General features: G+C 51.6%; 1 protein-coding gene across 1 annotated transcript in view; it reads left to right on the forward strand.

Annotated features, from left to right (window-relative positions):
• vps13d (vacuolar protein sorting 13 homolog D) overlaps nucleotides 1–27784 on the forward strand; it is a 57390-nt gene that overhangs the window by 11857 nt on the left and 17749 nt on the right. The window contains exons 17-50 of the mRNA XM_056593002.1: nucleotides 293–423; nucleotides 690–822; nucleotides 1018–3309; nucleotides 3638–3789; nucleotides 4178–5320; nucleotides 5518–5608; nucleotides 5839–5965; nucleotides 6614–6794; nucleotides 7451–7675; nucleotides 8792–8891; nucleotides 9318–9576; nucleotides 10121–10292; nucleotides 10674–10789; nucleotides 11142–11450; nucleotides 11638–11936; nucleotides 12384–12517; nucleotides 12905–13060; nucleotides 14346–14538; nucleotides 15182–15256; nucleotides 16358–16567; nucleotides 16941–17030; nucleotides 17392–17532; nucleotides 17729–17854; nucleotides 19769–19843; nucleotides 20893–20998; nucleotides 21515–21667; nucleotides 21959–22094; nucleotides 22370–22417; nucleotides 22711–22861; nucleotides 23426–23642; nucleotides 25006–25277; nucleotides 25829–26020; nucleotides 26561–26687; nucleotides 27293–27435. Of these exons, the coding sequence (XP_056448977.1) occupies nucleotides 293–423; nucleotides 690–822; nucleotides 1018–3309; nucleotides 3638–3789; nucleotides 4178–5320; nucleotides 5518–5608; nucleotides 5839–5965; nucleotides 6614–6794; nucleotides 7451–7675; nucleotides 8792–8891; nucleotides 9318–9576; nucleotides 10121–10292; nucleotides 10674–10789; nucleotides 11142–11450; nucleotides 11638–11936; nucleotides 12384–12517; nucleotides 12905–13060; nucleotides 14346–14538; nucleotides 15182–15256; nucleotides 16358–16567; nucleotides 16941–17030; nucleotides 17392–17532; nucleotides 17729–17854; nucleotides 19769–19843; nucleotides 20893–20998; nucleotides 21515–21667; nucleotides 21959–22094; nucleotides 22370–22417; nucleotides 22711–22861; nucleotides 23426–23642; nucleotides 25006–25277; nucleotides 25829–26020; nucleotides 26561–26687; nucleotides 27293–27435 (8475 nt within the window). The remainder of the gene's footprint in view (nucleotides 1–292; nucleotides 424–689; nucleotides 823–1017; nucleotides 3310–3637; nucleotides 3790–4177; nucleotides 5321–5517; nucleotides 5609–5838; nucleotides 5966–6613; nucleotides 6795–7450; nucleotides 7676–8791; nucleotides 8892–9317; nucleotides 9577–10120; nucleotides 10293–10673; nucleotides 10790–11141; nucleotides 11451–11637; nucleotides 11937–12383; nucleotides 12518–12904; nucleotides 13061–14345; nucleotides 14539–15181; nucleotides 15257–16357; nucleotides 16568–16940; nucleotides 17031–17391; nucleotides 17533–17728; nucleotides 17855–19768; nucleotides 19844–20892; nucleotides 20999–21514; nucleotides 21668–21958; nucleotides 22095–22369; nucleotides 22418–22710; nucleotides 22862–23425; nucleotides 23643–25005; nucleotides 25278–25828; nucleotides 26021–26560; nucleotides 26688–27292; nucleotides 27436–27784) is intronic.

Raw genomic sequence — 27784 nt, forward strand, 5'->3', positions numbered from 1 at the left:
ATGTTTTACTTTTGGTCACTTTTCGAAAAAGCCAATAATGAATTAAAGAGTAATAAATTCTTGCTTTAAAGTGCCCCATATTTCACCACCAGGTATGATGTTAAAAATCAACATTGGTAAAAAATAGTATATGTGTGTGTCCACGCAGATCTATGATATAATGGATAGATCAACCTATAGCTTAACATCACACCTTATGGGAAGGTAGACCGGCCCTTTAATGCATGTCTTCAAACCTGTTCTTCAACATGTCGGGTATTATTGAACCATGTATGCCCTTCTTCCGTCCCAGGCTTTGGCTACCAGTCTGAGTTGGAGCTGAGGGTGGCGGAGGCAGCCAGGAGGCAGTACAACAAGCTGAAGATGCAGACCAAAGCTGAGATCCGACAGACCATAGACCAGCTGCTCGTAGGAGAGTTCATCGTAAGTCTCAAACGGTCAAAGACTAGGTTCAGTAAGGGGACCAGGGATAAGGGGAGCATGGGGACTGAGTTGGACTCCCAGTGAAAGGTAGTGGGTTTGAACACCAATTTCCACAGCCTACCTTGAACAAATGATCCAAACCCTGCCTCTAACCTATTTAATGACCTGTATCTGAAATCCCTATAAGTCACTTATCGGAAGTGGAAGTGGAATAAGTGTTTAGAGTCTAATAAACTTTGAGTTGTCCAAATTGCTTGTTTTTGTAGGAGAACAGCAAGCGGTGGACCATGAAGTTGGACATCTGCGCACCCCAGGTCATTTTCCCTGACGACTTCCAATCCGAAGACCCCATGCTGGTCGTGGTTGATTTGGGCCGAATCCTCCTCACCAACTCCCAAGGTAACATCCTCTACAACCCTGGATCCTTTTTTCAAGTTCAAGTTCACCCCTTTACCTAACTGGGTACCCCTCTTCCGATCTGTCTTCCTCTAATGAACAGGTTCCGCCAGCGATGGCAGATTCATTCTTATTTCATATTCTCAGCCTTAGCTTTGACTGACTCCTACCCCTTTCCATCCACTGTGTTTTTTGCAGAGCTCGACTCCAAGACCAGCTTCAAAGCCACTCAGCCTGAAGGGGAGGAAGACCTGAGCGACGACGAGTACGGGACCCCGCTCACCACCCCCCCGGACTCGCCGCCCCCCGAGCTGGACGTCCCCCCGAAGGAGCCCCTCAAGAGCCCCGACGTCCTCGGCTTCAAGTCGTCCGAGAGCAGCGCCCAGGCCTACAGCCGCAAGCTCTACGAGCGCTACTCCCTGTCCTTCAAGGACCTGCAGATCATGGTGGGCCACTTCAAGGACAACTGGAAGCACGTGCAGGAGAGCGAGGTGGGCCCCACGCACGTGGTGGAGAAGTTCAACGTGCTGCTGCAGCTGGAGCAGCGGCTCCGCTACACCTCGGACCCCCAGCTGCCCGGGGCGGTGCTGACGGGCACGCTGCCCGACCTGAAGGTCCACGTCAACCTGGAGAAGATGACGGCCCTCAGGAGCTGCCTGGCCCGGCTGACCAGCCCCGGGGACGGCAGGGCGGACAAGGGCCAGGACAAGGGCCGGGCGGGCCGGTCGCCGGACCCCCTGCACCTGCGCCACGAGAAGATCTTCCAACGGGAGGACAGCTCGTGGAAGCTCCAGGGCTCGGCCCGCAACCTGACCCAGAGCGTGATCACGCTGGAGCAGCACACGCGGGAGGTGTTGGTGGAGTCGCGCCTCCTCCTCGCCGAGTTCAACATCAACTACATGCAGCTGGGCGTGGAGAGCGACGGCCGCTACATCTCGGTGCTCAAGGTGTTCGGCACCAACGCGCACTTCGTCAAGCGGCCGTACGACGCGGAGGTGGCGCTCACGGTGCACGGCCTGCTGCTGGTGGACACGCTGCAGACCTTCGGCTCGGACTTTGACCTGCTGGTGGCCTCCCACAAGCACCTGACCTTCGACATCCCCACGGGGAGCCTCATGGAGAGCCAGCCCTCGTCCCCGGCGCCGGCGGAGCGCCCGCGGCGGGAGCCGGCGACGGGGGGCCCCGCGGAGCGCGTCTCGCCGTTCAGCTCCTTCATCAAGGACGAGGAGGCGCTCATCAAGCTGGAGTACCAGTTCGTCAGCTCGGACTGCCCGTCCATGAACCTGGACAGCTCTCTGCAGGTGACCAGCATGCAGGTGAACAACCTGGACATCATCGTCAACCCCGAGACCATCGTGGAGCTCCTCAAGTTCCTCCAGAAGTCCTTCCCCAAGGAGGAGAGCGGCTGGAGCGCGGCGGCGGCGGCGTCGGCGTCGTCCCAGCAGCCGACGCCGCCGGCGGACGGCAAGGACGGCACCTACCAGTCCACCTACGACCGGAACAAGGAGGTCACGGTGGAGATCAACCGGCTCAACCTGCTGCTGCTGCGCACGGTCTCCACCGGCGGCCCCGGCAGCGGCGCGCTGGGCCCCGAGAAGAAGGGGCTGAAGATCGCCACGGCCAGCATCACCGGCACCAAGGTGAACTTCTCCATGGGCGGCCGGCTGGAGGTCAACGGCTCGCTGGGCTCCATGCAGCTGGTGGACCTCACCCAGGAGGGCGGCCGCAACCAGTTCGTGGTCAGCATCGGCAACGTGGCGGACGTCACCTCCACGCCCGGCGAGGCCATCTTCTTCGCCGACCCCGAGGGCACCTCGTCGGAGGCGCTGAACTTCCACCTGACGGAGCGGTCGCAGGGCGAGTGCTCCCTGCAGCTGCACATGGCGTCGCTGCACTACAACCACTCGGCCAAGTTCCTGAAGGAGCTGACGCTGTCGGCCAACGAGGTGGAGGACAACTTCCGCTCCATGCTGAAGAGCGCCGCCACCAAGGTGTCCACGGTGCTCGCCACCAAGACGGCCGAGTACAGCGGCATGGTGTCGCTGTTCGAGACGCCGCTGAAGCGCAGCCGCACCCAGAGCCAGAGCTGGGCGTACGCCTACGAGGAGAAGGAGGACGCGGCGGCGGCGGCGGCGGAGGCGGCGGCGGAGGCGGAGGCGCGCTCGCCGCTGGACACGCTGCTGGTGAAGCTCACGCTGGACATCAGCATCGAGTCGCCGGTGGTGTCGATCCCGCGCAAACCGGGCCACCCCGAGCTGCTGGTGGGCCACCTGGGCAGCATCATCCTCCGGAACTTTGTGACGGGGCAGGACTCGGAGGGGGACAAGCTGCAGGTGATGGTGAAGGACATCCGGCTCTACTCGCTCAGCATGAGCCAGCTGGTGATGAGGCGACCGGCGGGCTCGTGTTCGTCGCCGTCGCACGCGGCCGGCGTGGAGGAGCCCCAGTTCACGCGCCACAACTTCTTTGAGTCGCTGAGCCGGGGGAAAGGTGGGCCGAGCGCGGTGGTGCTTAGGACAACCCTAGAGCAGTGTTATGGATGCTTTGAGCCGTACTGTGAGATGCATGCCTAAAACAAAACAACTTTGTATCTATTTAGTTCTGGCAACCTCTGTGCTTCCGTTCTTAACTTTATGCAATACTGCATTTAAAAGTTACTTAATTTGAGAAGTAAAAATTGACAAGCATTATCATCATAGTGCAAGTGTAAGCCATTATTTAGGATAAAAATAGAATATGTCAGAAAATGTAATATCAGATCAAATACATTCTCATCGCAGTTTTGTTGACTTGTTTGTTGTTGTTGTTGTTTCGACAGCCTTCCACATCCTGAAGGACACCACCATCCAGTTCACCCTGGAGAAGGTCCCGGTCAACGAGGCCTCCCAGTTCACCTACCTGGACCTGGACGAACCTTACCAGAGCTCGGGCCTGCTGCGGGTGGAGGGCAAGTTCGTCAACCCAGTTCAGGTACAGCCCTACGCAAGCACACACACACACGCATGAAGGAACTACCGCTCTGGAAAAGTCTTTAGAGCCGGAAGTAGCAGACCCCTCACATTCTACCGAGGGCTTCTCCCGTTCCACAACCTTATATATTGGAGTAAAGAAATAGCAAAAGAAGTCACACAGAGGCCCAAGCACAATTGTTTTCCACTGAAAAAAGGTGATTTGGGGGTTGACTTACCCTTTAATTCTACTTCACACAAAAATAAGCCTTTGGTTTGAGAGAAGGATTTAACTTGTCTAACAGGAAAGCAAAAGTAGCCAAACTGTAAAAAGCCTGCTCTCGACCTGTTCTGTATGTTAACAAATTCTCTACAGGGACTCATGGATCTTTAACTCTGTCTGCCCCCAGGTGTTCCTGTGTAAGCCCGTGTACGAACAGGTCCTGCAGACCCTGGACAACCTGTCCCTGATCGAGGAGCCGCGCTCCAGCCCCAGCGAGCCCCCCGTCCCGCCGCCCCCCACCCCCTCCTCCACCAAGCCCCCCCGCTTCCCCGACCCCCAGGGCGGCCTGTTCGCCCGGGACCCCCCCCCCCTGCACGGCAACCTCTCGTACCGCTCCCTGTCGTCGCCCTCGCCCCTGCAGCGCGGCGGCCGCGGTGGCGCCGGCCTGCAGGCGCCCTCCTTCACCCAGGTGCGGGCCACCTTCCGCGTGGAGGAGCTCCAGGTGCAGCTCACGGCCGACCTCAGCCAGGGCTCCCAGGGCCTGGTGTGCCTGCGCTTCCAGGACCTGGAGGGGGACTTCACCAAGGACCACCCGCAGGCGCTGGCCATCCAGCTGGCCCTGCGCTCGCTGCTGATGGAGGACCTCCTGGAGCCCAACCCCGAGTCCAAGCACAAGCACCTGATGGTGTCGCGCGGCGCCCCCAAGGCCTCCACCTTCTGCCCCAAGGAGTACATGTCCCAGAGCTGCCCGGCGGCCTCCAATGCCCTGTACCCGGCCATGCCGCGCTCCCTGCCCGCGCACATGGAGGAGGCGCAGAACGTCTTCCAGCTCTACCAGCGGCACCCCAGCAGCGCCAGGCCCGAGGACCGCCGGCCGGCCTACCCCAGCACGCCGCCGCCCTCCCCCACCCAGCGCTCGCCCTCGCCCTCCTCCGACTCCGACTCCGCCTCCTCCGACGCCGGCTCCTCGCCCCACCCGCCGCCCGGCTTCGACGACTCCCTGGTGCACATCAACATGCTGCTGGTGGACCGGCTGCACCCCGAGTTCAGGACGCGCTACGGCGCGCTCAGCCGCAGCGTGGACATCGACTTCAACTGCCTGGACGTGCTGATCACGCTGCAGACCTGGGTGGTCATCCTGGACTTCTTCGGCGTGGGCTCCACGGCCAACAGCCACGGGCTGAAGGCGCCTGCCGCCTCGCCCCAGCCCGCGGCTGGGCAGCCCTTCAGCGACCCGATGGGCCTGGGCCCCCGGTTTGAGGAGATGGAGGAGCTGGAGGAGGAGGAGGAGGAGGAGGCGGAGCCGGTCAACACCAAGCTGGATCTGAAGGTAGGAGAACCGGGCTCTGATGTGTGAAAGGACTGTTAAAAATGGAGGTTTGTTGATTTTAAGTGTCAACCATGTACATGATAAAGATATGGAGTGTTGTTAGACCAAGGATATTACTGATGTAAAGGTTTATTCAGACTCATGTGGTCAGGCTTTCTTATTCACGATTGTGTTGTTGTTGTTGTTGTTGTTGTTAGGTTCATTCGCTCTCTCTGGTCCTGAACAAGAAGACCAACGAGCTGGCGAAAGCTAGCGTCTCCAAACTGTCCACTCACCTTGAAATGCTGGGTTTGTACAGAACTACAAAGACTCTCCGATATGCCTACAAAAATGTCTGACACATAACCAACCAAACCAAACTGAAAGCTACAATCACATTGTTATTGTCGCCATGCCGACCACCATTTATACTTCCGTTCTGTCATTTGATGCTGTTAATGGGACTTGAAATGATGAATGAAATGAAACTGCTGTCGACAAAGGGTCATCTTATGACCACGCTGTGTCTTACGTTTCAGACGGTGACCTGTCGCTGCAAGGCAGTCTGGGAAGCCTGTCTCTGAGCGACCTCACCCCCCACGGCGACCTCTACCGGGAGCGCTTCACCACCCGGGGAGGAGAGGCCTTGGTGTTCAACATCCAAAAGTATGAACGGTGTATCTTGTAAATAGCCTGGGTATACCCATGCTGCCTTGCGCGCGATTTTCATTTCGCGCTGCCAGGCAGCCTGGATTCCACGGATCCGATTTTCGGCCTGAGATAGGGAACCAATCACAGAACGGGGAGGGACGGCAAGACGATGACGACGTCTAAGCGAGACACCGAAGATTGTAGTTTACGGATCCAAAATGGCAGCTGACGCGTTACCTTAAGATGCAGCCTTAGATAATGTTCTGAGTAGTTTAGTACGCAAGTTTATTTTGAAAAAATAGCAACTTTCGGCATTGAACTCTTTCATTACCAAGAAGAATGTATTTGCCCTGCTACCAACAGGCTTTGATTGGCTATGAGCTTACGTACAGACTCATATGATAGACATTCGTAGCGCCCAATAAACGGCTCCGGGCAATCGTAAACCACGCCTCAAATACGAGAAAAATGAATGTGTGGTTCCCAGACCTCATCTCAATGTAGATTGAGATGAGGTCTGGCGTTAGCCAGGCTATCTTTTAAGTGGGCGTTGACTGGAATGCCCCCTCGTGCTAAACCAGGGGCAGCCTTGAGAACCACCGCTTCCCACCATCACGTTCACTCTCCTAAAGGCCGTCTCCTGCTGCTCCTCACCCCGTCCAGATATGGCAGACCGGACCCCCACATGCAGCGGGAGTGTGACGTGAAGGTGGCGCTGCAGATGGCCTCCGTGCAGTACGTGCACACGCAGCGCTTCCAGTCCGAGGTGGTGGCCTTCATCCAGCACTTCACCCAGCTGCAGGACGTCCTGGGCAGGCAGAGGGCCGCCATCGAGGGCCAGGCCGTAAGTACCACGCCCTGCGGGCCTAGAGACCATGCTGTAGCCATAGCCCATGCTACGCCTATAGCTCATGCTACAGCTATAGCCCATGGAGTTAAGGTTTGAAATCCAACTCCCTCTCCCTTTCCTCCCTCCCTCCCTGCCTCCCTCCCTCCCTCCCTCCCTCCCTCTCGCTCCTCTCTCTCTCTTCTTCTTCCCTCCGACGGTCCCGCTGCCCTTCTCTCTCTCCCTCTCTCCGCTACCCCCCCCCCTCTTCCCCTTCCCTCCCCTCTCCCTCCCTCCCTCCCTCCCTCCCCTTCCATTCCCTCCCTCCCCCTCCTCCCCTCTCCCCCTTCACTTCCCTCTCCCCCCTCCGTTCCTCCCCTCTCCCTCCCTCCCCCTCCATTCCCTCCCTCCCCTCCCCTTTCCCCGCCCCCCTCCTCCCCCCTCCCCCCTTCCTTCCCCCCCCTCTCCCTCCCCTCCCCCTCCCTTCCTTCCCTCCACTCCCCTTTCCCCGCCCCCCTCCTCCCCTCTCCCCCCCTCCTTCCCTCCCCTCTCCCTCTCCCTACCTTCCCCCCTCCCTTCCTTCCCTTCCTTCCCTCCCCTCTCCCCCCCTCCTTCCCTCTCCCTCTCCCTCCCTTCCCTTCCCTCCCTCCCCTCCCCTCTCCCCCCTCCCCCAGGTCCGGGAGCACCCCCAGCGGGCGTCCCGGGTCCTGCTGGACATCCAGGCGGGGGCGCCGGTGGTGTTGATCCCAGAGAGCTCCAGCTCGCCGCGCCTCATCGTGGCCAACCTGGGCCAGCTGCGCGTGCGCAACTCCTTCCTGCCGGTGGGCGCGCACGGTACCTTCTCCCTGCGAGACAAGGTAGAGAAACTTACCATGGCACACACCTTTTTCCCAACTCTGGTGAGTCACCGGCCGCACCGGCGCGCACACGCACGCACATGTGCACGCGTGTGCTTCCTCCTCCTCGTCCTCAGCTGCATGCGGTAACCGACTGATGTGATGATGACCTTTGACCATGTGGACTCACCGACTTGCAAATGGCTGCTGTTGTTGTTGTTGTTGTTGTTGTATTCGAACACACACTCACACACACACACACACACTCCATATCTATAACTGAAAATATACACGACTCTGACTAACATTTGGTTCCAGCATGGATGTGTTGCAATGTGTTTTTGAGTATAACATGTCTAGTAGTTTCGAGTTGATTGACCTTTTTCTATTGAGAAAGGCATACAATACAGTACAATATTAGTTAAATCCATCCTTTTTGTTATCCCATCTTGAAGAACTTGATATTACATGCTCATTCTTACAAGGACCCGTCTCACTACAAGGTACAGGGCCCGTGTTGGTTTTCTAACATACAGAAGGACTGTCAATAGCTCATCAGTGTCAGCTGTATCACAATACTGAGTATTACGGCAATACCCTGTAGTGTGGCAGGACAAAGCGCTACGGCAATAGCTGTACTCAAGCTGTGATGAACTATTGTGCAGCCCCTGTTTGAAGCTGTGTGCGTTTGCTTTCGTCTATCCCTCTGTGAACCTCTTAACTCAAATTTGCATGTGTGCATAAAACATTTTTAAGATGTATAGCTTCATCAGGGATATAACTATACAACCGAAAAATGTGTGTATAAATCCCAATTTCCAAATCTAGCACTTTTTTCTATATTAGTATATATTTTCTAATTAGAGTGTTTCCAACGTGACTTGCCCATTTATTTACAACATATGACATGCCATAAGTGTGTAGATTTGACTGTAAAACAAAAAGGAAAAATACAAACTCACTTTTTATCGCATTCATAAAATGGGCTTTCATAGTGTTGTTGTGATTACACAAGTTAGGATGTGCAGAACAAGTGTGGAGTGATCTTTATAACCCAATGATCCGTTAAAAAGCAAACAAAAAGCACATCAGCTGATGATAAGCGCTGACTCTCATTGGCTGAGGCTCATCGTGGTGTTCCTGTGCTGGCTCTCTAACTCCTCCCCTCGCGGCCTGCAGGAGAACGTGCAGTGTGCCCAGACCGCCAGCTCTGGAGGCAGCATCCACCTGGGGGACAGGGAGCCCTGGTCCTACCCCTCCACCATCCCCACCCCCACCCCCACGCCCTCCGCCTCCATCACCTCCCCCTCAGGGTTCACCCTGGGCCGCCCCCCCCCCTGTGGAGCCACCACTGCCCCAGACGGACTCGGATGGACCAGCCCAGGTAAGGCCTCTCTCCCGCGCTGCATGATGAAAGTTTGAGTGTGTGGAAGGCACTATACCGATAGTTAGTTTGCCTGAAAAGTGCTGTATAAATAAAGTTAGTCTGCCTGATGGCGCTGTATAAAAAGTTAGTTTGCCTGATAGCGCTGTATAAATAAAGTTTGGTGTATTGTCCCAGAGAGCTGTATAAATAAAGTTTGCTGTATTGTCCCAGAGAGCTGTATAAATAAAGTTTGGTGTATTGTCCCAGAGAGCTGTATGAATAAAGTTTGCTGTATTGTCCCAGAGAGCTGTATGAATAAAGTTTGCTGTCTTGTCCCAGAGAGCCACGTGTGTCTGCTGGACTGCCTGGCGCTGGACCTCCAGGAGCTGGACGTGTTCGCGGCGGAGCGCCTCCCCACCCCGCCCCCCCAGCCCCCCAAGCCCGGCGAGGGGCCCGGCGGGGGGCCCCCCCACCCGGACCCCTCCACCCCCTCCTCCTCTGACCTGCTGTTCCCCTCCTACGCCGTGCGCCGGCGGGGGGGCAACATGCTGAAGGAGAGCTGCCGCCTCAAGCTCAAGGTGGAGCGCAACCTCGACAAGTGAGCGCAGCAAAGACACGCAACTTTACCGGCCGTCCGTTCGCTTACAAGTGTGCCCCCGGGGCTGGAGTTGCACATGCGAGATGAGCGAAGTGCGCTCGGATCGTGGTCATGTTTATGAGTTTGATTTTAATTAAGCGTTTAGTCGGATGCCGTGGTTGAAATGTCAACATTGGTGAAAATATATACCTATATTTATGCTATAACGTAATTGATCGTTGTGCTGCTTATTGTAGATGGCTCAATATGGTTAATTATGATTTGCTTCACTTTGACTTTGATAACTTACTCGACAAGTTCTCTGTGTGTGTGTGTGTGTGTGTGTGTGTGTGTGCGTGTGTGTGTACGTGTGTGTGTGTGTGTGTGTGTGTGTGTGTGTGTGTGTGTGTTCACACCATGTGTGTGTGTATGTGTGTCCGTGGTTGTGTTCACGATGTGTCTGTTCACTGTGTGTGTGTGTGTGGGTGTGTGTGTCCGTGGCTGGTTTACGATGTGTCTGTTCACTGTGTGTGTGTGTTTGTGTAATGATGTGCGTGCCCTCCAGGGAGCTGAGCCATGCGGTCCCAGACATGTCGATCCATGGCAGCCTGTCGTCGGTCCACTGCTCCCTGGACCTGGAGCACTACCAGCTGATCAGGGGCCTGCTGGAGAACAACCTGGGGGAGCCCGTCGAGGAGTTCCTGAGGCCCTACAACCTGCAGGACCCCAGCTCCTACGTGAGGAGCCCCAAGCACACGCACACTGACGCACGCACGCAAGCACGCACGCATGCACGTGCTCATGGTTCCAATGAGTGCTGCACTCTTGATTACAAGCTGAATCACGGCATTCACGATTTTCTACTTTTTTATTTGATTTTAGAGCTTTTCATTTTTACATAAAATATTTTCCGTATGGTCCGATTCATTGTTGTGATTTGTGGAGTGACAAAATTGCTCCAATGAATGTTCTTTTCACTGCTCTCATCATATTATGTATAACGGACAAATGTGTCATTCTGTGCTCGACAAAAACACGATCGCTTCGCTAGTAGACTAGGCTCTTCAGTGCAGCTTTGGGTTCCTGTGTGACCGTCCGTCTGTGTGTCTGCCGGCCAGACGGTGCTGAGCGGGGATGTGTACACCACCCTCTCCTTCCTGATCGACATGATGGATGTGAGTCTGGAGCTGGTGGAGAAGCCCAAAGCCAGCGGACAGGAGCTCTCCCTCGCCAGGTACGTCCACGCACCGTGTCACTTTAATATACCTTCAGGTAAGAGGAAGGTAAATGACCCTCATATAAAGAGAAACATCTGTCCTGGTTGACATTAGCATCATGCTATCTGTGTCTGTCACCCTCTCTCTCTCTCCCTTACCTCTTCTGTTTGTCTGTCTGTCTCTCAAAATAAAAGCTTGACAATACATGAGCAAATATAAAGAAAAATTCAGGGCTGAATCAATTTCATGAAGAACCAAGATACTCAGTCTCTCTCTCTCTCTCTCTCTCTCTGCCTCTCCCTCTCCCTCTCCCTCTCCCTCTCCCTCTCCCTCTCCCTCTCCCTCCCTCTCTCCCTCTCCCCTCCTCAGGTTCGACTTCATGAAGTCCAAGCTGCTGTACGAGAGCTACTCCAACGGCTCCCGCTCCATCAACCTGGTGTCCCACTCCCTGCTGGCGTACGACACCAGGTTCTCTGGCCCCGACGCACGCTTCCCCGGGCCGGGCCGCAGGCAGGGCCGAAGGGGGGGTAGCGGTGTCGGTGTCGGTGGGGCTGGGGTCGGGACTGGAGGTGTTGGCGAGGACCGAAGCCGGGCCAAGAGGAACGTCTTCGGCTGCGTCCTCCAGCCCTCCAAGGCCGGAGCCAACCGGGCCACGCTGCAGCTGGAGCTCCACTACAGGTGGGTACGGGGTCACCTTAGGGCCCCCCCCCGCAGAATCACATACAGAACTACTAAATGCAAGCACTGGAATTCATGCGTTCACAGCTACCATTTCCTGGTGATGCATCAGCCTGTTGACGTTCATGGTGACCTCCCGGATCGTCCGCCCCCCCCCCCCCCCCCCCCCCCGCTTGTCCTCTCTCAGGTCCACCCGGGACTCGTCCTGCTTCACCATGGTGCTCAACAACCTGCGGGTCTTCCTCATCTTCGATTGGCTGAAGCTGGTCCGGGACTTCCTCTACACGGCCCCTGAGAAGTGGCCCCCGGTCACGCCCGTCAGCGCCGGGGGGGGCGCCGCCCCCCGCCAGCGCTGGCCCAGCTCCGGCAGCGACCCCGGGGCCCCTGCCTTCGGCCCCAAGACGGTGAAGAGCGGAGTGGTCACCAAGAGATCCACCGTTCAGGTCAACCAAGACCGCCACCTGGAGGTCAAGATCAACATCACAGGTGAGAGACGGGGGTTCCTTCCAAGATTAGATCCTTATGTCCTGTACACGTTGCTTTTATTGGCTTTAATCCCAGCCGCTCTCTTGATTGGTTGTTCATTCTAAGAATCCAATGTTAACAGTTGAATCTACCCTTTTAAACAATGTTTCAAATAAAGTAATTCATGTATGTGTAGCCTTGGATATGTACTTATTGTAGGTCGCTTTGGATGAAAGCGCGTGCTAAATGTCGTAAATGTAAATGTGGATTAAAGCTTCAATATATATGTAAAATTGTATCTAACTTACATATAAATCCCTTATGCATTCCATATCATAAGCTGCATCAAATAAAAGGACATAATACATAATTTAATGTTAATATCCTGCAGCTCTCATCCTTTCACCGTGTGACTGTATCCCAGTGGTTTATGTAGTTTCTACGTGGATGTGGTTCCTGTGTCTCCAGGCACAGAGTTTGTGGTGGTGGAGGACTCCTCCTGTCTGGACACCAACGCCATCATCCTGAAGGGCACCACCGTCCTGACCTACAAGCCCCGCCTCCTGGACCGCCCCTTCTCTGGCAGCCTGGCCGGGATAGAGGTGGGACTTCTCCTTTAACCATCACCACTGTTGTAGCAGACACATGACACTTGTGTACTAAATTATGAAGTGGTTAATACAAGAAAGGGGGTTATATTTTTTGTATGTATTTATAATGAGGGAAGTTTAGTGTTACATTCCTAACATATTTTTCTTCCCTTTTATAAAATAATAAAAAATGATATTTACGATGAAAAATCTAAATTAATAAATTGGCTAAATCAGTACATAACAGGTAAAAGATAAATGCAATCGAATGAGCAAAAAGTCGTTTAGAGAAAAAGTTTCCAGATATTTAAAATATAATTTCTCATCTGCGGTAACCCCAGTGTTTACCACGCGATAACGATGTAACGGCCAAGTGTGTGCTGTCACGGCCCTGTCCAGGTGTTCTCCTGTTGCCTTGGCAGCGAGCAGGAGACGGCGCTGTCCATCATCGACCCGGTCAACGTGCAGGTGGAGCTCTGTGGCAGCCCCACCTACCAGAGCAGCACGGGTCTGCTGGACGCCTTCAACATAGAGGACTTCCCCCCGCTGCTCGAGGTAGGGGTGGATCTCTCTCCCTCTCTGCTAGGGCTTCTTCTTCCTGGATTGGGTTCAGATCTGTTTTATTTTCTTTGTTTCTTTTTCTGTCGCTCACACGTCACTGGTGCCATGAATTGAATCCAGACTCTTGCCTGGAGAGATCCTTCGCACATTTTCCTGTCAGCCATGACATTGATTTGTAGCTAGTGGATGCATTAGCGTGTGTGACTTCTTAGGCACGATGCCTTGAATCTACATGCTTATCAATCCAGTTTCTTCTAATAACAATTATAAGCCACTTTTGATCAAAGCTTCTGCTATATGACTCAACCAGTGTTTCCCCTATCTGCACCTAGCAGTGGCGATACGCCACTTCAGCTTATCTCTTTAAAAAAACTAATGTTATATTATTTTGCGCTACGGGCGCTTCATATCCAGGTCAATTCACACACCTGTGAGTAAGGCATATAAACGGAGAGGAACTTCCGTAAAGTTGGAAATAAATTGGCAGATTCTCAGTTTGCGGTTCAATAGATCATCAGTGAAACATCGTTGCGACACAATTGACACCTCAAGCTAAATATACTAACCTAGAGAACAAGCTACAACCTTGTTTTCCTACTACAACCTTTAGTTTTGAAAATGATATCTCTACTTATTTCTAAGGAATTTCTTTTTAGCAAAAATGTCAATGTACTTTTTGTTTTGCAACACTTTCAATAGCGTCGACATTATTGACTCTAGAGCCCCAAAACTTGTTTAATGGAGGCATGGCCTCTTTATGGTCCTACTGCAACCTTTGTGACGGGGAGAGGGGAGGGAGTGGGAAGATGCATGGATACTTGTGTTATGTCCAATCTCTCCATATTTCCCCATGCTCATTACTGGGCACAAATGTACCGTATGTACTTAGGCCTCAAGAGGCCTTCTGGTGCCAGCAGACACAGAAACCTCCCGGCAGGGTGCGCTTTGCGAGCGCACCAAAAAACAACGTTTCACCTCCGCTGCTGCAACTTCATCCTAGGGGAAACACTGACTCAACAGTTAGCTAAATGGCTGCGCTGCAAATATCCTGCTCAAAGTCTCATTGTTCATTTCTCTTTTTCAATGCAGATGTCATTTCCTGTTTGCGTTCCCACCCTTGCCTCCTAACCCCTGTGATTCATCCCACCAGATCCAGTTCCCGGCCTCCTAACCCCTGTGATTCATCCCACCAGATCCAGTTCCCGGCCCCCTAACCCCTGTGATTCATCCCACCAGATCCAGTTCCCGGCCCCCTAACCCCTGTGATTCATCCCACCAGATCCAGTTCCCGGCCCTCGACATCCGGCTCTCCTACAATGACATCGAGCTCTTCCTGGCCATCGCCAGGTCCATCCCCACCGGCGCCGCCGCCGCCGCCGCCCCCGAAGACCCCGGCGCAGCCCCCCCGGCCGGCCCGGAGCCGGTGCTCTCCGTGAAGGACAGCTTCAAGGCCAAGACCGAAGCCCTACTGGGTACAGTTCCTCTAAGACCGGGTCTTTAACTTACTGAGGGTCGTGTTGTACCCTGGCTATTACCAGACCGAGCTCAATCGTAGGTTGCACGTCGGTCTGGGGAAGCTACTGTCATTTTCTTCAGCATAAGAGGCGTGATCAACAGGGGGCCTAGTTCAACTGACTCTGTACGCGATTGGCTGCTTTGTCGTCGCTTCCCTGGCGTCATTGTGTTAAACCAGCCAATAGCGCGCCAAGGGGAAAAAGCCAGCTCGGGGATTGGCTCCCGCAAAAACGTATCGGAAGCAGAAAGAAATGTGTTGCTCTTCTCCAGACCCTTGTGCCGGGCGAACTTAATTCGCCGGAAGAAAGGGCGTGGCTAGCCAGGCTAGGCGTATTGAGCTGTGAGCAGTGTTGTTTAAATCAAAGAGCTCTGCTGGGTCTTCACTGGGATAGGGACGTAGAATACTGGGACGTAAGGAGACGCTGGAACGTAAAATATACACTCGCTTGCACATCCAGCCTCATCCTTGTTTGCACTATGCTAATTCTGCTACTACTTTTCATTAAGGTTTCAATTCATTTGTATGTGTGTACATTTTCTATGTACTTTATTTGTATGCATTTATATTTTTTTATGACATTGATATATTCTGACCCACAGAGGGACAGCTGGGCCACCTGCTGGACCTCGGCTTCAGGAAGGAAGACTGCAAGAGAGCGCTGGTGTTTTGTAAAGGTGAGGGTCACCTGGAGCCTCCATCCATTTCATCCAAGCAGAATTAGATCTGGGATTGATTGGTTGTACACGTTTGCCCAGACCTCAGCCTCTTCGTGTGGAAACTACTGGAGTACTGTACCGGTCATTCTACAATTGCGGTTCCCCACTTTGTACTTTTACTGTTATTGGTGTTTACTGAAGCATAAGCAAGACGTGCTTTTGATACCCAGCTTGTTTAGTTTATTGATTTATTGTCAGTGAAGGACATTGCACGATTGCACCAGAATTTGCTACAGGCTACTTTAGACTTTAGACTTTTTTGTCCCCAAGGGGAAATTCTTTTTCACATCACAAGTACAGGTATGGGCCGCACGCCGACCGTTAATAACAAATGGACAATAACAAACGCAGGCTACTTTTTTATCTTTGGTCCCTTGGCAGGGACGCATAATAAAAGACACAAATACATCACAATAAAATTGTAAGACGATTATCATAAAAGCAGCATTTTATTGCTTTTGTATAACAATATTGACCAGAATAATGGTGTGTAACGGGTTCACCGGAGTCAGGACACGGTTCTTTGGTGAAATGGAGCGAACTCCCGTTTATTTCCACTTCGGGGTTAAACAAACACAAAGTCACGCGAACAAAAGGACAACGTTCAATGTTCATTCCGTCCGTCTCCTGGTCTCACGACGCTCTCTCCGGCTCGCAGAGAGCGTCTTCTCTCTCTCTCTCTCTCTCTCTCTCTCTCTCTCTCTCTCTCTCTCTCTCTCTCTCTCTCTCTCTCTCTCTCTCTCTCTCTCTCTCTCTCTCTCTCTCTCTCTCTCTCTCTCTCTCTCTCTCTCTCTCTCTCTCTCTCTCTCTCTCTCTCTCTCTCTCTCTCAAAACCCCTGACTGAAAGACAAGCAGGCACATAAATGCACACTTCCTGATTGGGTCAGATTGCAGACACCTGTCCGCAATCTGACCCCATCACCCCAGCAGACCCCGTGCTCCATACTCCCCCTGCAGGCCAGACGCCGCCCCACCTCCACATGATTATGATTTATTTTACCATAATGGGAGCAGCCCTGAGCTGACTGTCTGGTCTCCGGTTCCCTCCCCCCTCCACAGGTCAGCTGGACCAGGCGGCCACCTGGCTGCTGGAGAACGCCGAGGCGGACATCGTGTCGGGCCGCGGCCGGGCCAGCCAGAGCGACCCGGAGGCGGCCAGCCACTCGGCGCCGCTGTCGGGCGTGGAGGTCAAGGCGGAGAGCGTCTGCATCTGCTTCATCGACGACTGTCTGGACTGTGACATCCCCCTGGCCGAGCTCACCTTCTCCCGTGAGTGGACACCTCCTCCTGTTCTGGACTGATCCAAGATTCAACGGGTTTCATTTTGTCGATAATACAGGATGTGCAGTGAAATGTTTGTTTGACACACTCTGTATTTCTGTGCTTGAAATATAAATAAAATCCAATAGAATAAAATCCAATATATGTTTTAACAGAAATATATGCAAAAAGTCACCTCATGTTGTTTATAAAATGAGTTGCTTGTTCTTTAGTCAAGTCGTTGAACTATTCCAGGGACTTCATTTGAACTTGGTATATATTAATATGTAAAGAAGTATGATATAGGTATATAAATATACATTACTTTGGTGACCTCTCTGATAGAGATCCTTCCCTTACTTGATGCTCTTGTTGATGACAGGGCTCTATGTGTTGCAACGGATCGGATCCAGCCAGGAAGGGAAAGCCAGCTTCACCCTGTCTGGAGACTACTACAACAGAGAGCTGTCCGGTAACTAAGCTCTAAACATGAAATAACACATGTTGACGATCAGTGACAGTCGGTCAAAGGGATAATACAATAAATGTTTAATATATATGCTTATTTAAGTACTATAAAACTATTCTAAATGTATTGTCTGGGATTAATAAATAGCTATCTTATCTTCTTCTTTTTTTAGATATCTATTCATGTTGAAAAACATTTTTTATTATTATTTTATTATTAAGTTGATGATAGATAAACTTAAAATAAAGTGTTGACTCTAGCTTGTCGCAAAGACATTTGTTAAGATGTGACAGGTGTCTAATTAATAAACATATATACTTATTATATACTTAATAATAATATTTCTTGTGTTGGAATGAACCAGGCTGGGAGCCCTTCATCGAGCCCTGGCCGTGCTTCCTGACCTGGCAGCAGCAGGCTGCTGGACGGCTGCACCCCCCACGCCTGAAGATGGCTGTCCGTGCCAAGCAAAGACTAGACATCAACATTACGTCTGTCCTGCTGGGTAGGCCAAAGAGAGACCGTTCAGAAAACACCCCACATTAGCATACATGCTAACCACCGTTAGCATGCAGGTTTAGCATAAATGCTAAATGGCTGTTAGCATGCGGGATTAGTTGATGAAGAGTATTGCCGAGGCTGCATGATATAGTCAAGACATTTTTGATATTAATATATTGTTTTCCATGTGGTCCATACAGAACAATGCCGGACCACCAAGAACTCCTGGCTTGCCGACTACTGCAAGGAGGAGGAGCAGGCGGTCCAGGCGCCCCCAGCTATGCCATGGATGGGCTCCTCCGTCGACCCACCCAGCCTGGGCCAGAGTGAGCCTCTCCACACCCCTACTCTCCACCCCCATCTCTAGACACACAGCACACCTCATACATGTCATCATGCACCTCATGTCTCCTCCAGTTGTGTTGCACGGTGTTGTCACTTCCTGGTGTCCTCATTTGGTCCTGTCTCTTGGTGATGTCCCTAACCTGCGTGCTCATGTGTTGTACTAAAAACTGAAAACATTAGTAGAAAATAATGCATTAAAGCAACAAACCAACCGTCGATACTGGGGACGGGTACAAAAACCAAGTATTAAACGGGGAATGGGGCTGAATTATTATAAGCCGTTTCCATCAATAAGTCTTCTGGCGGTACTGGAGATTTTATATTTTCTTATCGTGCGCATTTGATCCCAAACAACGGTTTCAAATTTGCAATAAGATCAAGACTTCCGTGTACGATGCATCCTCGCTATCCCCAACCCTGCAGAGAGAACTCGCTCTCAGACCCTGTGTGTGAGGGGTAGCCCTCGCTCACACGCTGCCGAACCGTGCAGAACACCCACACACACAACCCCCCCAATATCACGATTAAGTGCTGTGTCGGAAGTCGGAAGTGGCCATCGGATCCACTCCTCACCCACTCCCAAGCCCGACCCGGTTACGGCAGAGCTTCAGTGTAAAGTGGGTCATACCAGAAGAGCCACTGAATGCTGCGCCAGGCTTTATGCAGTAGAAAGGAGAACACATCCATTTTTAGGTCTTGTTTAAGATAATGGGGGTTAATGGATGGCTCTGCGGCGTGCCCTATGCGTTTCTGTACATTATAACACGGCTTTAGGGTGAATCCTGTGTGAGTGCCTCTCATTGGACGCACAACCCACTTAACCCACAACTTAAGTGCGTGTCATCAAGTGGCTTACTGTATATTATCTATAAAAACATTTGTATGATGTTGCTGGAGGCAGGGATTCGTAAGAGTGTAATTGGCTAACAACGAACACAGCCAGAACAGCCAGTCAAATCCTCCCAGTGGAAAGACAATCTTTAACATCATGCAGACACGTCAAAATGCAAGGACACCAGCATTCTTACACTTTGTAGACTGTCCACTCATACACAAAACCTTCTGGAAGCTTCAGCCACTGATTTTCTTTGGTAGAATATCTCGGTGACAAAACAGGAAACAAGGGCGTTACTCCGCCCCTTTAATTATCCGGCTTCCTGCCTTCCTCTGTACCATCTCCCGTTAAAGTTCTGCTGTAGCGTAGCTGGACTGCGTTGTCGAAGATCAGCTTCTTCCTAACCAGTCTCCTCCCTGATGACTGTCTTCTCTCTGGTCCTCTCCTCTGTGTGTTCCTAACTCCTCCTCCCTGATGACTGTCTTCTCTCTGGTCCTCACCTGTGTTTGTTCCTAACTCCTCCTCCCTGATGAATGTCTTCTCTCTGGTCCTCTCCTCTGAGTGCTCCTAACTCCTCCCTGATGACTGTCTTCTCTCTGGTCCTCACCTGTGTTTGTTCCTAACTCCTCCTCCCTGATGACTGTCTTCTCTCTGGTCCTCTCCTCTGTGTTCCTAACTCCTCCTCCCTGATGACTGTCTTCTCTCTGGTCCTACTCTGAGTGCTCCTAACTCGTCCCTGATGACTGTCTTCTCTCTGGTCCTCTCCTGTGTGTTCCTAACTCCTCCCCCTGTAGATGATTGTCTTCTCTCTGGTCCTCTCCTGTGTGTTCCTAACTCCTCCCCCTGTAGATGACTGTCTTCTCTCTGGTCCTCTCCTGTGTGATCCTAACTCCTCCCCCCTGTAGATGACTGTCTTCTCTCTGGTCCTCTCCTGTGTGTTCCTAACTCCTCCCCCTGTAGATGACTGTCTTCTCTCTGGTCCTCTCCTGTGTGATCCTAACTCCTCCCCCCTGTAGATGACTGTGTTCTCTCTGGTCCTCTCCTCTCTCTCTGCTGTCAGGTCTTCCTCTGGCCTACCTTAGAACTAGGAGCAGTGCGAGCCTCACCTGCTTGGAGCAGCAGATTCTCTCCAGAGGTACTGCGGCAGGCCAGGGCTCTTAGTGAAAGCACAGCTTTCGTAATGCTTACTTATTTGTGTTTATCGATTCTACTTTTGTTTTTAATATTTTTTTCATTTGATTTCGCTTTGTGTTTTTGTTTATTAGTTTAATGTTGTTTTGGGATCGGATAGGGGTCCAGTAGTTGAGTTTCAGTGAGCATTACATGACTGTAGGCAGTAAAGTAGGAAGTCTTAACGTCATGCTGTGAGTTTACATTGATTTTTGTGTTGGTTGGCACTGGCAGTGCAGCCGTTCTGTCAGTATGTATTTAAAGGTTTTCGAGGTAACTTGACCTTTTGGATGCTAGGATGGAACAATAAATAGGATTAAGTCAAGGGTAGCATCTGTTTTTTTCAATTACAAATGACTAAAACTATGTTCCTGCTAATATTTGTGTTTGTATGCTGATTTATTATTTGTGTGTGTACTTACATAGCCTCTTTGCTTTCATTAACCTCTGTCTGGCGAGAGATTTCTAATTTTCTTCTTGTAGTGAACTGGTAGAATACTATGTACAGCTTTCCCCCTTTTCCAATTGTGTCTCGTCTCGTACCTACCTCTTATATATGTCCATACCACACCTGAACCAGGTGGACCAAGAGAGTTTGAATCAATGTCAGAATGTCTTTAGAATCAGGCACAATAACATGGTTTCTTGTTTTTTGAATCCAAACTAAGCATATATTGCACATTTTTAATTTCAGCCATATAGGTAGTAATATCATGTTAGAGTCACAATTTTTTTTATATAGTCTAATGCTTTATATAGTCTAAGTATACAATTCTAATGTAAAATGACATACAACATAAATATAGTGGTATAGTTATATAAAATATAGAACAAGTATTGACCCACTGATTCGGTACTAAGAAATTGTTAGATATCACAATCTTAAGAGAGAATGAACTTAAACGATAAGACAAGGGTCATTCTACAGTGCACCATGAAGTCATAGTAACATAACACCAGTACCACCAACCAGCCCTTCAGTGTCTCTGACCGATCTTTCCCCTGGCTCCCCAGCAGACGTGAAGGTGTGCCGGAGGAGGCAGCCCTTTGTCCCCTACGCCCTGCGCAACCGCACGGGCTGCACCATGTGGTTCGCCACCCTCACCACCACCCCCACCAGGTGAGAGTCTGCACCTGGCTCACAATGGATGACCGCCACCTTCAGGCCACACTGACTTGAAAACAAGTGACACGCGTGTCTACGGCGTTTGTCGAATCTCGTACCAGTAGGACTAATGGCCGGAACTTGACTGACCGCACCAGTACAGGATCAAATTAGAAGTACAAATTAGATCCTTTTCTTGACTAACGTTTACATTCAAGGCATTTAGCAGACGCTTATATCCAAATGGACTTACAATAAGATAACATCACATTAACATTTGTCAGAAGAAAACATCCTTCATAGTTCAATGAAAACAGAAACAGGATTCTCTAGTTGTGAGGGTGTTTGACTCCCAGCCAGAAGATACTTGGTTTTGAAACCCACTGTCCACAAAACGACCTGTAGTCATCCCTGAGAAAGACGTCTTAACCCCAACCTACCTCCTTAATGAAGTGCATAAGAATTCACTGCAGGTCGCTTTGGACGAAAGCGCTTGAATGCATCCATCTGGTGTTCCCTTCTCCACCTCAGAGTGGCGCTGTCGCACAGCAGCAGCGCCGACTCCATCGCCGACGCGCACGGGTCGGGCTCCGATGACACCCACAACATCAGCCAATGGAGAGAGGTCCTGCCAGGGGAGGAGATCCCCTTTGAGTTCGAGGCCCGGGAGAAGCTCCGTCACAGGTACGGCTGACAGGGTTTTTAACGCCTCCACTCACTCTCACCTGGCATGGATTAGGAAAATACTGATTAACAGCTTTACTTATCTTTCTCTTAGGTAGGAATTCTTTGTCCGTGCAGTTTGAAATAAAATGTTGAGTTAATGTCAATAATGCAAATGTGACTTATTTTAATACGATCAAACACAGCTTTAAGTAAAATAAAAACGTTTTATTTTTAATAAATAAATACAAATATTTGAACTAAATGTGTGTGTGTGTGTGTGTGTGTGTGTGTGCGCGCCCCCTCCCTCAGACACACCCATGAGCTGAAGCTGCACCAGCTGCTGGTGCGCGTGGCGGGCTGGGAGCAGGTGAAGCCTGTCTCCGTGGACAAGGTGGGCGTGTTCTTCCGCTACGCCGCCCCCGACCGCAACAACCCCTCCAACACGGTGAGCACGCCTCGAGGGCCCGGGACGGGTATTATGAGATGGGGGGGGCGGCAGATTGAGGTCACCTCGGGGTCCCGGAGTGGTTATCAGGAGATGGGGGGGGGTGGTCTCGTTGTGGGTTCCAACCCCAGTGTCAACAGCCTTCCTCAGAGCAAGACGCCTAGCTGCACATGAATGCCCTGTACAGGAAATATGAATTTAGATTGAATTTTGTGCCGAGCGTGTTGATTTGAGTGCTGCACATCAATCTTGAGGAGTGTTTTTTATTCCCATAGGTGGGCAGTCCCATAAGCAGGACCAACATTATTCATCCACACGTCTACGTAAGTCTAAATATCTTTATCTATAAAACCCTTATCCTAACACTCACTCGTACTAATAACTATGTACTAATACGATTACTAAATAAAATGGGCCATCCTAAACTATACTGTACTATACTATAATGACTGCGCAGGCCAGAAGATAACCATCTATGCTGAAACTATCTTTAATAAAGGAGTGCTATTCAGAATATTGTTATCTTTATAAATTACAAAACACAGAAAGATCCAATAGACTGTTCAGTGGTGCCGTGACCTCTGACCTCTGACCCCCCTCCTCCCCGCCCCTCCAGTTCTCCGCCCTCCCTCCTGTGCGGGTGGTGTTCTCCGTCACCATGGAGGGCAGCGCCAGGAAGGTGATCACGGTGCGCTCCGCCCTCATGGTGCGCAACCGGCTGGAGGTGCCCATGGAGCTACGCCTCGACAGCCCCTCCGCCCCCGACAGTAAGAGAGAGAGAGTGTGTGTGTGTGTGTGTGTGTGTGTGTGTGTGTGTGTGTGTGTGTGTGTGTGTGTGTGTGTGTGTGTGTGTGTGTGTGTGTGTGTGTGTGTGTGTGTGTGTGTGTGTGTGTACAACTCTCAGACTCTAAATCATCGATCAATGATATCAACCATTGAAAACCTTGGGTACAAATGCCAACTTATTGTGCTACTATTGGGTAGTCTACATAGGCTGGCGACCCGTGGACTTTGCATTGGGGGGGCTTTCATAAACGAGAGCCAAACAGCTAGTAAAGTACTCAATTTCAATAATCACAGGAAGCATGTTTACCTGGAAAAGGAGACGTTTCTTGTACCCCTGAAATTGTACGTTACGTTACAATGTGCTGACCTGTTTTAATGTGTTGGAGCATTCCAGAAATGGGATTCTTAATGAAAATATGAAAACTGTGTGTGTGTGTGTGTGTGTGTGTGTGTGTGTGTGTGTGTGTGTGTGTGTGTGTGTGTGTGTGTGTGTGTGTGTGTGTGTGTGTGTGTGTGTGTGTGTGTGTGTGTGTGTGTGTGCACAGAGCCCGTGGTGCTGCCCCCCATCCTCCCAGGCCAGGCCACCCCCATCCCCCTGCACCTGATGTCCTGGCGGCTGCAGGCCCGGCCCAAAGGCCTGGGGCTGTTCTTCTGCAAGGTGCCCATCCACTGGACCAGCGTGGAGCGGACGGGCGAGGTCAGCAGCAGCAAGAGGGAGTGCCAGTCGGCCAACTTTGAGGACCAACTCAAGCACAACTTCAGGTGGGTGTCGTGGTGGAGATGGGAAATGTCTGCCTCCTTCTCCTGTCTAATGACGGTGCACTCTACTTTAAACAGCCCTGCTTATCTTTCTGCTTTTAGAAATCCCTTTCTGCCCTCCCTCTACTTTTAACAATCCTTCCACACCCTTTACGTTGAGCAATTCTTCTTTCCCTCTACTTTACCAATCCTTTTGTTCCTTCCCTATACTTTGAGCTACTCTTCATCAATCTCTACTTCTAACAACCCTTCAGCTCCAGATTTAAGAGTAATGGTAGTCCTGACAAAGTATAGGGTTGGCCAGTGTATTGGTGTATCTCCTTGTAAGCCTGTGTACTTACAAGGAACAAGGAACAATACATACAAGGAAATCTACTTTGTTTTCACATCCTTCACAGTATACCTGTATATTGCTGCATAGACCTTCCCATTTTATTCAATACTGCCAATAGTGTATATCGATTTTGGATATATATATTTTGGGGGAATCCTTTTACTATTTGTACGTTATTGTATGTTTATTAATTGTTGTTGTGTATTTGTATCTCTGTAATTCTTATTTCGCTATAACTCTACTGTGCTCTCTGTTGGGACACGCACGTCTGGGATCAAAAACATTAATCTCACCAAATCTTGTCCTAAATCCAGTCTCTTTCTATTATATATCTAAATTAATCCAATCTAATATAATCTGCCACTGTTACTAATCTCATATTTTCTCCTCTCCTATCCTCATTCATCTACTATCATCTAATCATATATTCTCTGCTTCTATTGTGAATCAAATCTATTCTCCTCCTTATTCATGTACTCTTATCTACTCGATAAACTGTGTATAGGTCTACTATCAATCTTATCTACTCTACTCCCCTTTCCTCATCCATTTACTCTCATCTAATCTCTTCTACTCCCCTCTCCTTATTAATCTACTCCACTCCCCTCTCCTCCTCCTCCTCCTCTCCTCTGATCTGATGGCCTCTCCTCCATCTTGTCCTCCCCTCTCCTCCTCCTGCTCCTCCTCTCCTCTGATCTGACGGACTCTCCTCCATCTTGTCCTCCCCTCTCCTCCTCCTCTCCTCTGATATGACGGACTCTCCTCCATCTTGTCCTCCCCTCTCCTCCTCCTCCTCCTCCTCTCCTCTGATCTGACGGGCCTCTCCTCCATCTTGTCCTCCCCTCTCCTCCTCCTCTCCTCTGATCTGACGGGCCTCTCCTCCATCTTGTCCTCCCCTCTCCTCCTCCTCCTCCTCGTCTGATCTGACGGCCTCTCCTCCATCTTGTCCTCCCCTCTCCTCCTGCTCCTCCTCCTCCTCTGATCTGACGGGCCTCTCCTTCTCCTCCCCCTCCTCCTGCTCCCCCTCTCCAGGTTCTGCGTGGTGATCAAGAAGGAGGACTACCCCGAGCAGCAGCCCGCCAAGCGGGCCGCGTCATCGGCCTCGGGCCCCGGCGTGGGCGGCACCAAGGAGATCTACCGCCAGCCGGGCCACACCATCTACCTCATGCCCACCATGGTGCTGGCCAACCTGCTGCCCTGCGACCTCAACTACTACATCAAGGGCAGCGCCATCCGGGGCTCGCTGAAGCCCGGCAAGGAGGCGGTGCTGCACGCCGCCGACACCTCCCAGAACCTGGAGCTGGGTTAGTACCGCGCGTTGTGTTGTGTTGTGTTGTGTTGTGTTGTGGTCCTAACGCTAACCCTAACCCTAGCTGTGCATGATTGTTGTTAGTTTGTTGTTAGTTTTGTCTGCCCGTTCGGGGGCCAATGTCTGCAGCATGGACTGTTGGTGTCCGACCTAACCCTCCCTGCCTGCTCCTTAATGACAGGGAGGTGGGTTCACTGACTCTGTTAGAAGCAGCTGCTGCATTACTTAATAGTACATAGATTACATGACGAAGGAGCAACAGGCCGTCTTCAAAGAATCATTAAATGGCCGAAGCATTGGCATCGCACATTGGCATGTACACTTCTTCACACACATCCCACTCATTGATTTGCTTCTAACTATTAATACTTTTATTTAGGGATTTAGCAGACTTTGCATTGATCCAAAGCGACCAGATACATGGAATAAGGGAGCAGGACGGGGTGTAGAGGCGAGGGCATAGGCTCAAGGAGTCCTACAGGACCGGTTAGGCCGGGAGCCCAGAACCCTTCCAGACACTAACCTATAATCGGTCTCCGGTTCCAGGCGTTCTGCTGGAGAACTTCCCGGTGTGCAAGGAGCTGCTGATCCCCCCGGGGACGCAGAACTACGTGGTGCGCATGAGGCTGTACGACGCCAACAAGAGGCTGCTGTGCCTCACCATCCGCATCGTGCTGCGCGCCCAGGGAGCCCTGAAGATCCTCATCTCAGCCCCCTACTGGCTCATCAACAAGACCGGTGAGGAACCCAAGAGCTGCCGCGCAGCAGGGCTGGGCTCCAACCCAGGGAATGTCGTTTTAGTGGTTTTGTCGATTGAATTTGTTGTTTACTATTCTCCATCTAAATCTTTGTAATTGATTCATTTATGTATTTGGTGAATTATTGATATGTAATGGAGAAAATAAAACATGAGCCGGCAGATTAATCTGGTTCCCAGGCCTAGTGAATACTAACAGAGCTCAAAAATATGCAGTCAAGACAAGCTAGAAAGACAAGCTCCCATTTCAGAAGCAACAAGATCAATTGTTAGTTAGCTAACAGTACATTTATTACAATTAAAATCAATTAACGTTCTGTCGATCTACTAAATTATCCCGGGCATCGTCTATCCGTGAGATTAGTTCCACTCTGGCCTATCTCGGGTATGCCTCATAGGGGGCCTCTTCGTCTTCCATCCATCTCATGCAGCTGTGTTTTGAAGCCTGTTTGGGTGTTTGTGCGTGTGTGTGTGTGTGTGTGTGTGTGTGTGTGTGTGTGTGTCCGTCCCTTCCCGGCCAGGTCTCCCGCTGATCTTCCGGCAGGACAACGGGAAGGCGGACGCGGCCGGTCAGTTCGAGGAGCACGAGCTGGCCCGGAGCCTGAGCCCCCTGCTGTTCTGCTACACCGACAAGGAGCAGCCCTCCATGTAGGTGGACCCACCGGCCCGCTCGCGCCTGCGTGCTACCGCTCGCCCCTGCGTGCTACCGCTCGCGCTATCGCACGCTCTACCGCACGCGCTACCGCACGCGCTACCGCACACAGTGCACGCTACCGCACACAGTGCACGCTACCGCACACAGTGCACGCTACCGCACACAGTGCACGCTACCGCACACAGTGCACGCTACCGCACACAGTGCACGGCGCGCTACCGCACACAGTGCACGGCGCGCTACCGCACACAGTGCACGCGCTACTGCTACCGCACGCATACTGCTACCGCTCGCTACCGCACCCGCTACCGCACGCTACTACCGCACGCTACTGCTACCGTGCGCTACCGCACGCCATTTTTTAAATTAGTGAAACTGGTTTAGTTTTATTGACCATTAAAATCGTTTTTTTTATTTTATTTCATGTATTACTCCTCTGGAAAATACACACTTTTTGTGTCTTTTTCTTCTAAACTTCTAAACTCTCTCTCACCAACCATACCCATCTTTTCTCCTATCCCTCCCTTCCCCCCCCCCCCCCCCCCCCCCCCCCCCCCCCCAACTCTCCCAATCTCTCCCCATCTCTACCTCCCCCCAGGTGCACCATGCGCGTCGGCCGAGGCATCCACCCTGACGGGGTCCCAGGCTGGTGTCAGCGCTTCTCCCTGGATGGGGGCAGCGGCGTGAGGGCCGTCAAGGTGATCCAGAACAGCAACCGGCCCGGACTCATCTACAACATAGGCAAGTGGTCGCTATTACCCCATACTGTCACTCACCTACAACATAGGCAAGTGGTCGCCCCTGCTCCATACCGTCACTCATCTACAACATAGGCAAGTGGTCGCCCCTACCCCATACCGTCACTCATCTACAACATAGGCAAGTGGTCGCCACTACTCCATACCGTCACTCATCTACAACATAGGCAAGTGGTCGCCACTACTCCATACCGTCACTCATCTACAACATAGGCAAGTGGTCGCTACTACCCCATACCGTCACTCATCTACAACATAGGCAAGATGTCGCTACTACCCCATACGTCACTCATCTACAACGTAGGCAAGTGGTCGCTACTACCCCATACCGT

Source organism: Gadus chalcogrammus, chromosome 1, assembly GCF_026213295.1.
Source record: "Gadus chalcogrammus isolate NIFS_2021 chromosome 1, NIFS_Gcha_1.0, whole genome shotgun sequence".
Taxonomy (NCBI): Eukaryota; Metazoa; Chordata; class Actinopteri; order Gadiformes; family Gadidae; genus Gadus; species Gadus chalcogrammus.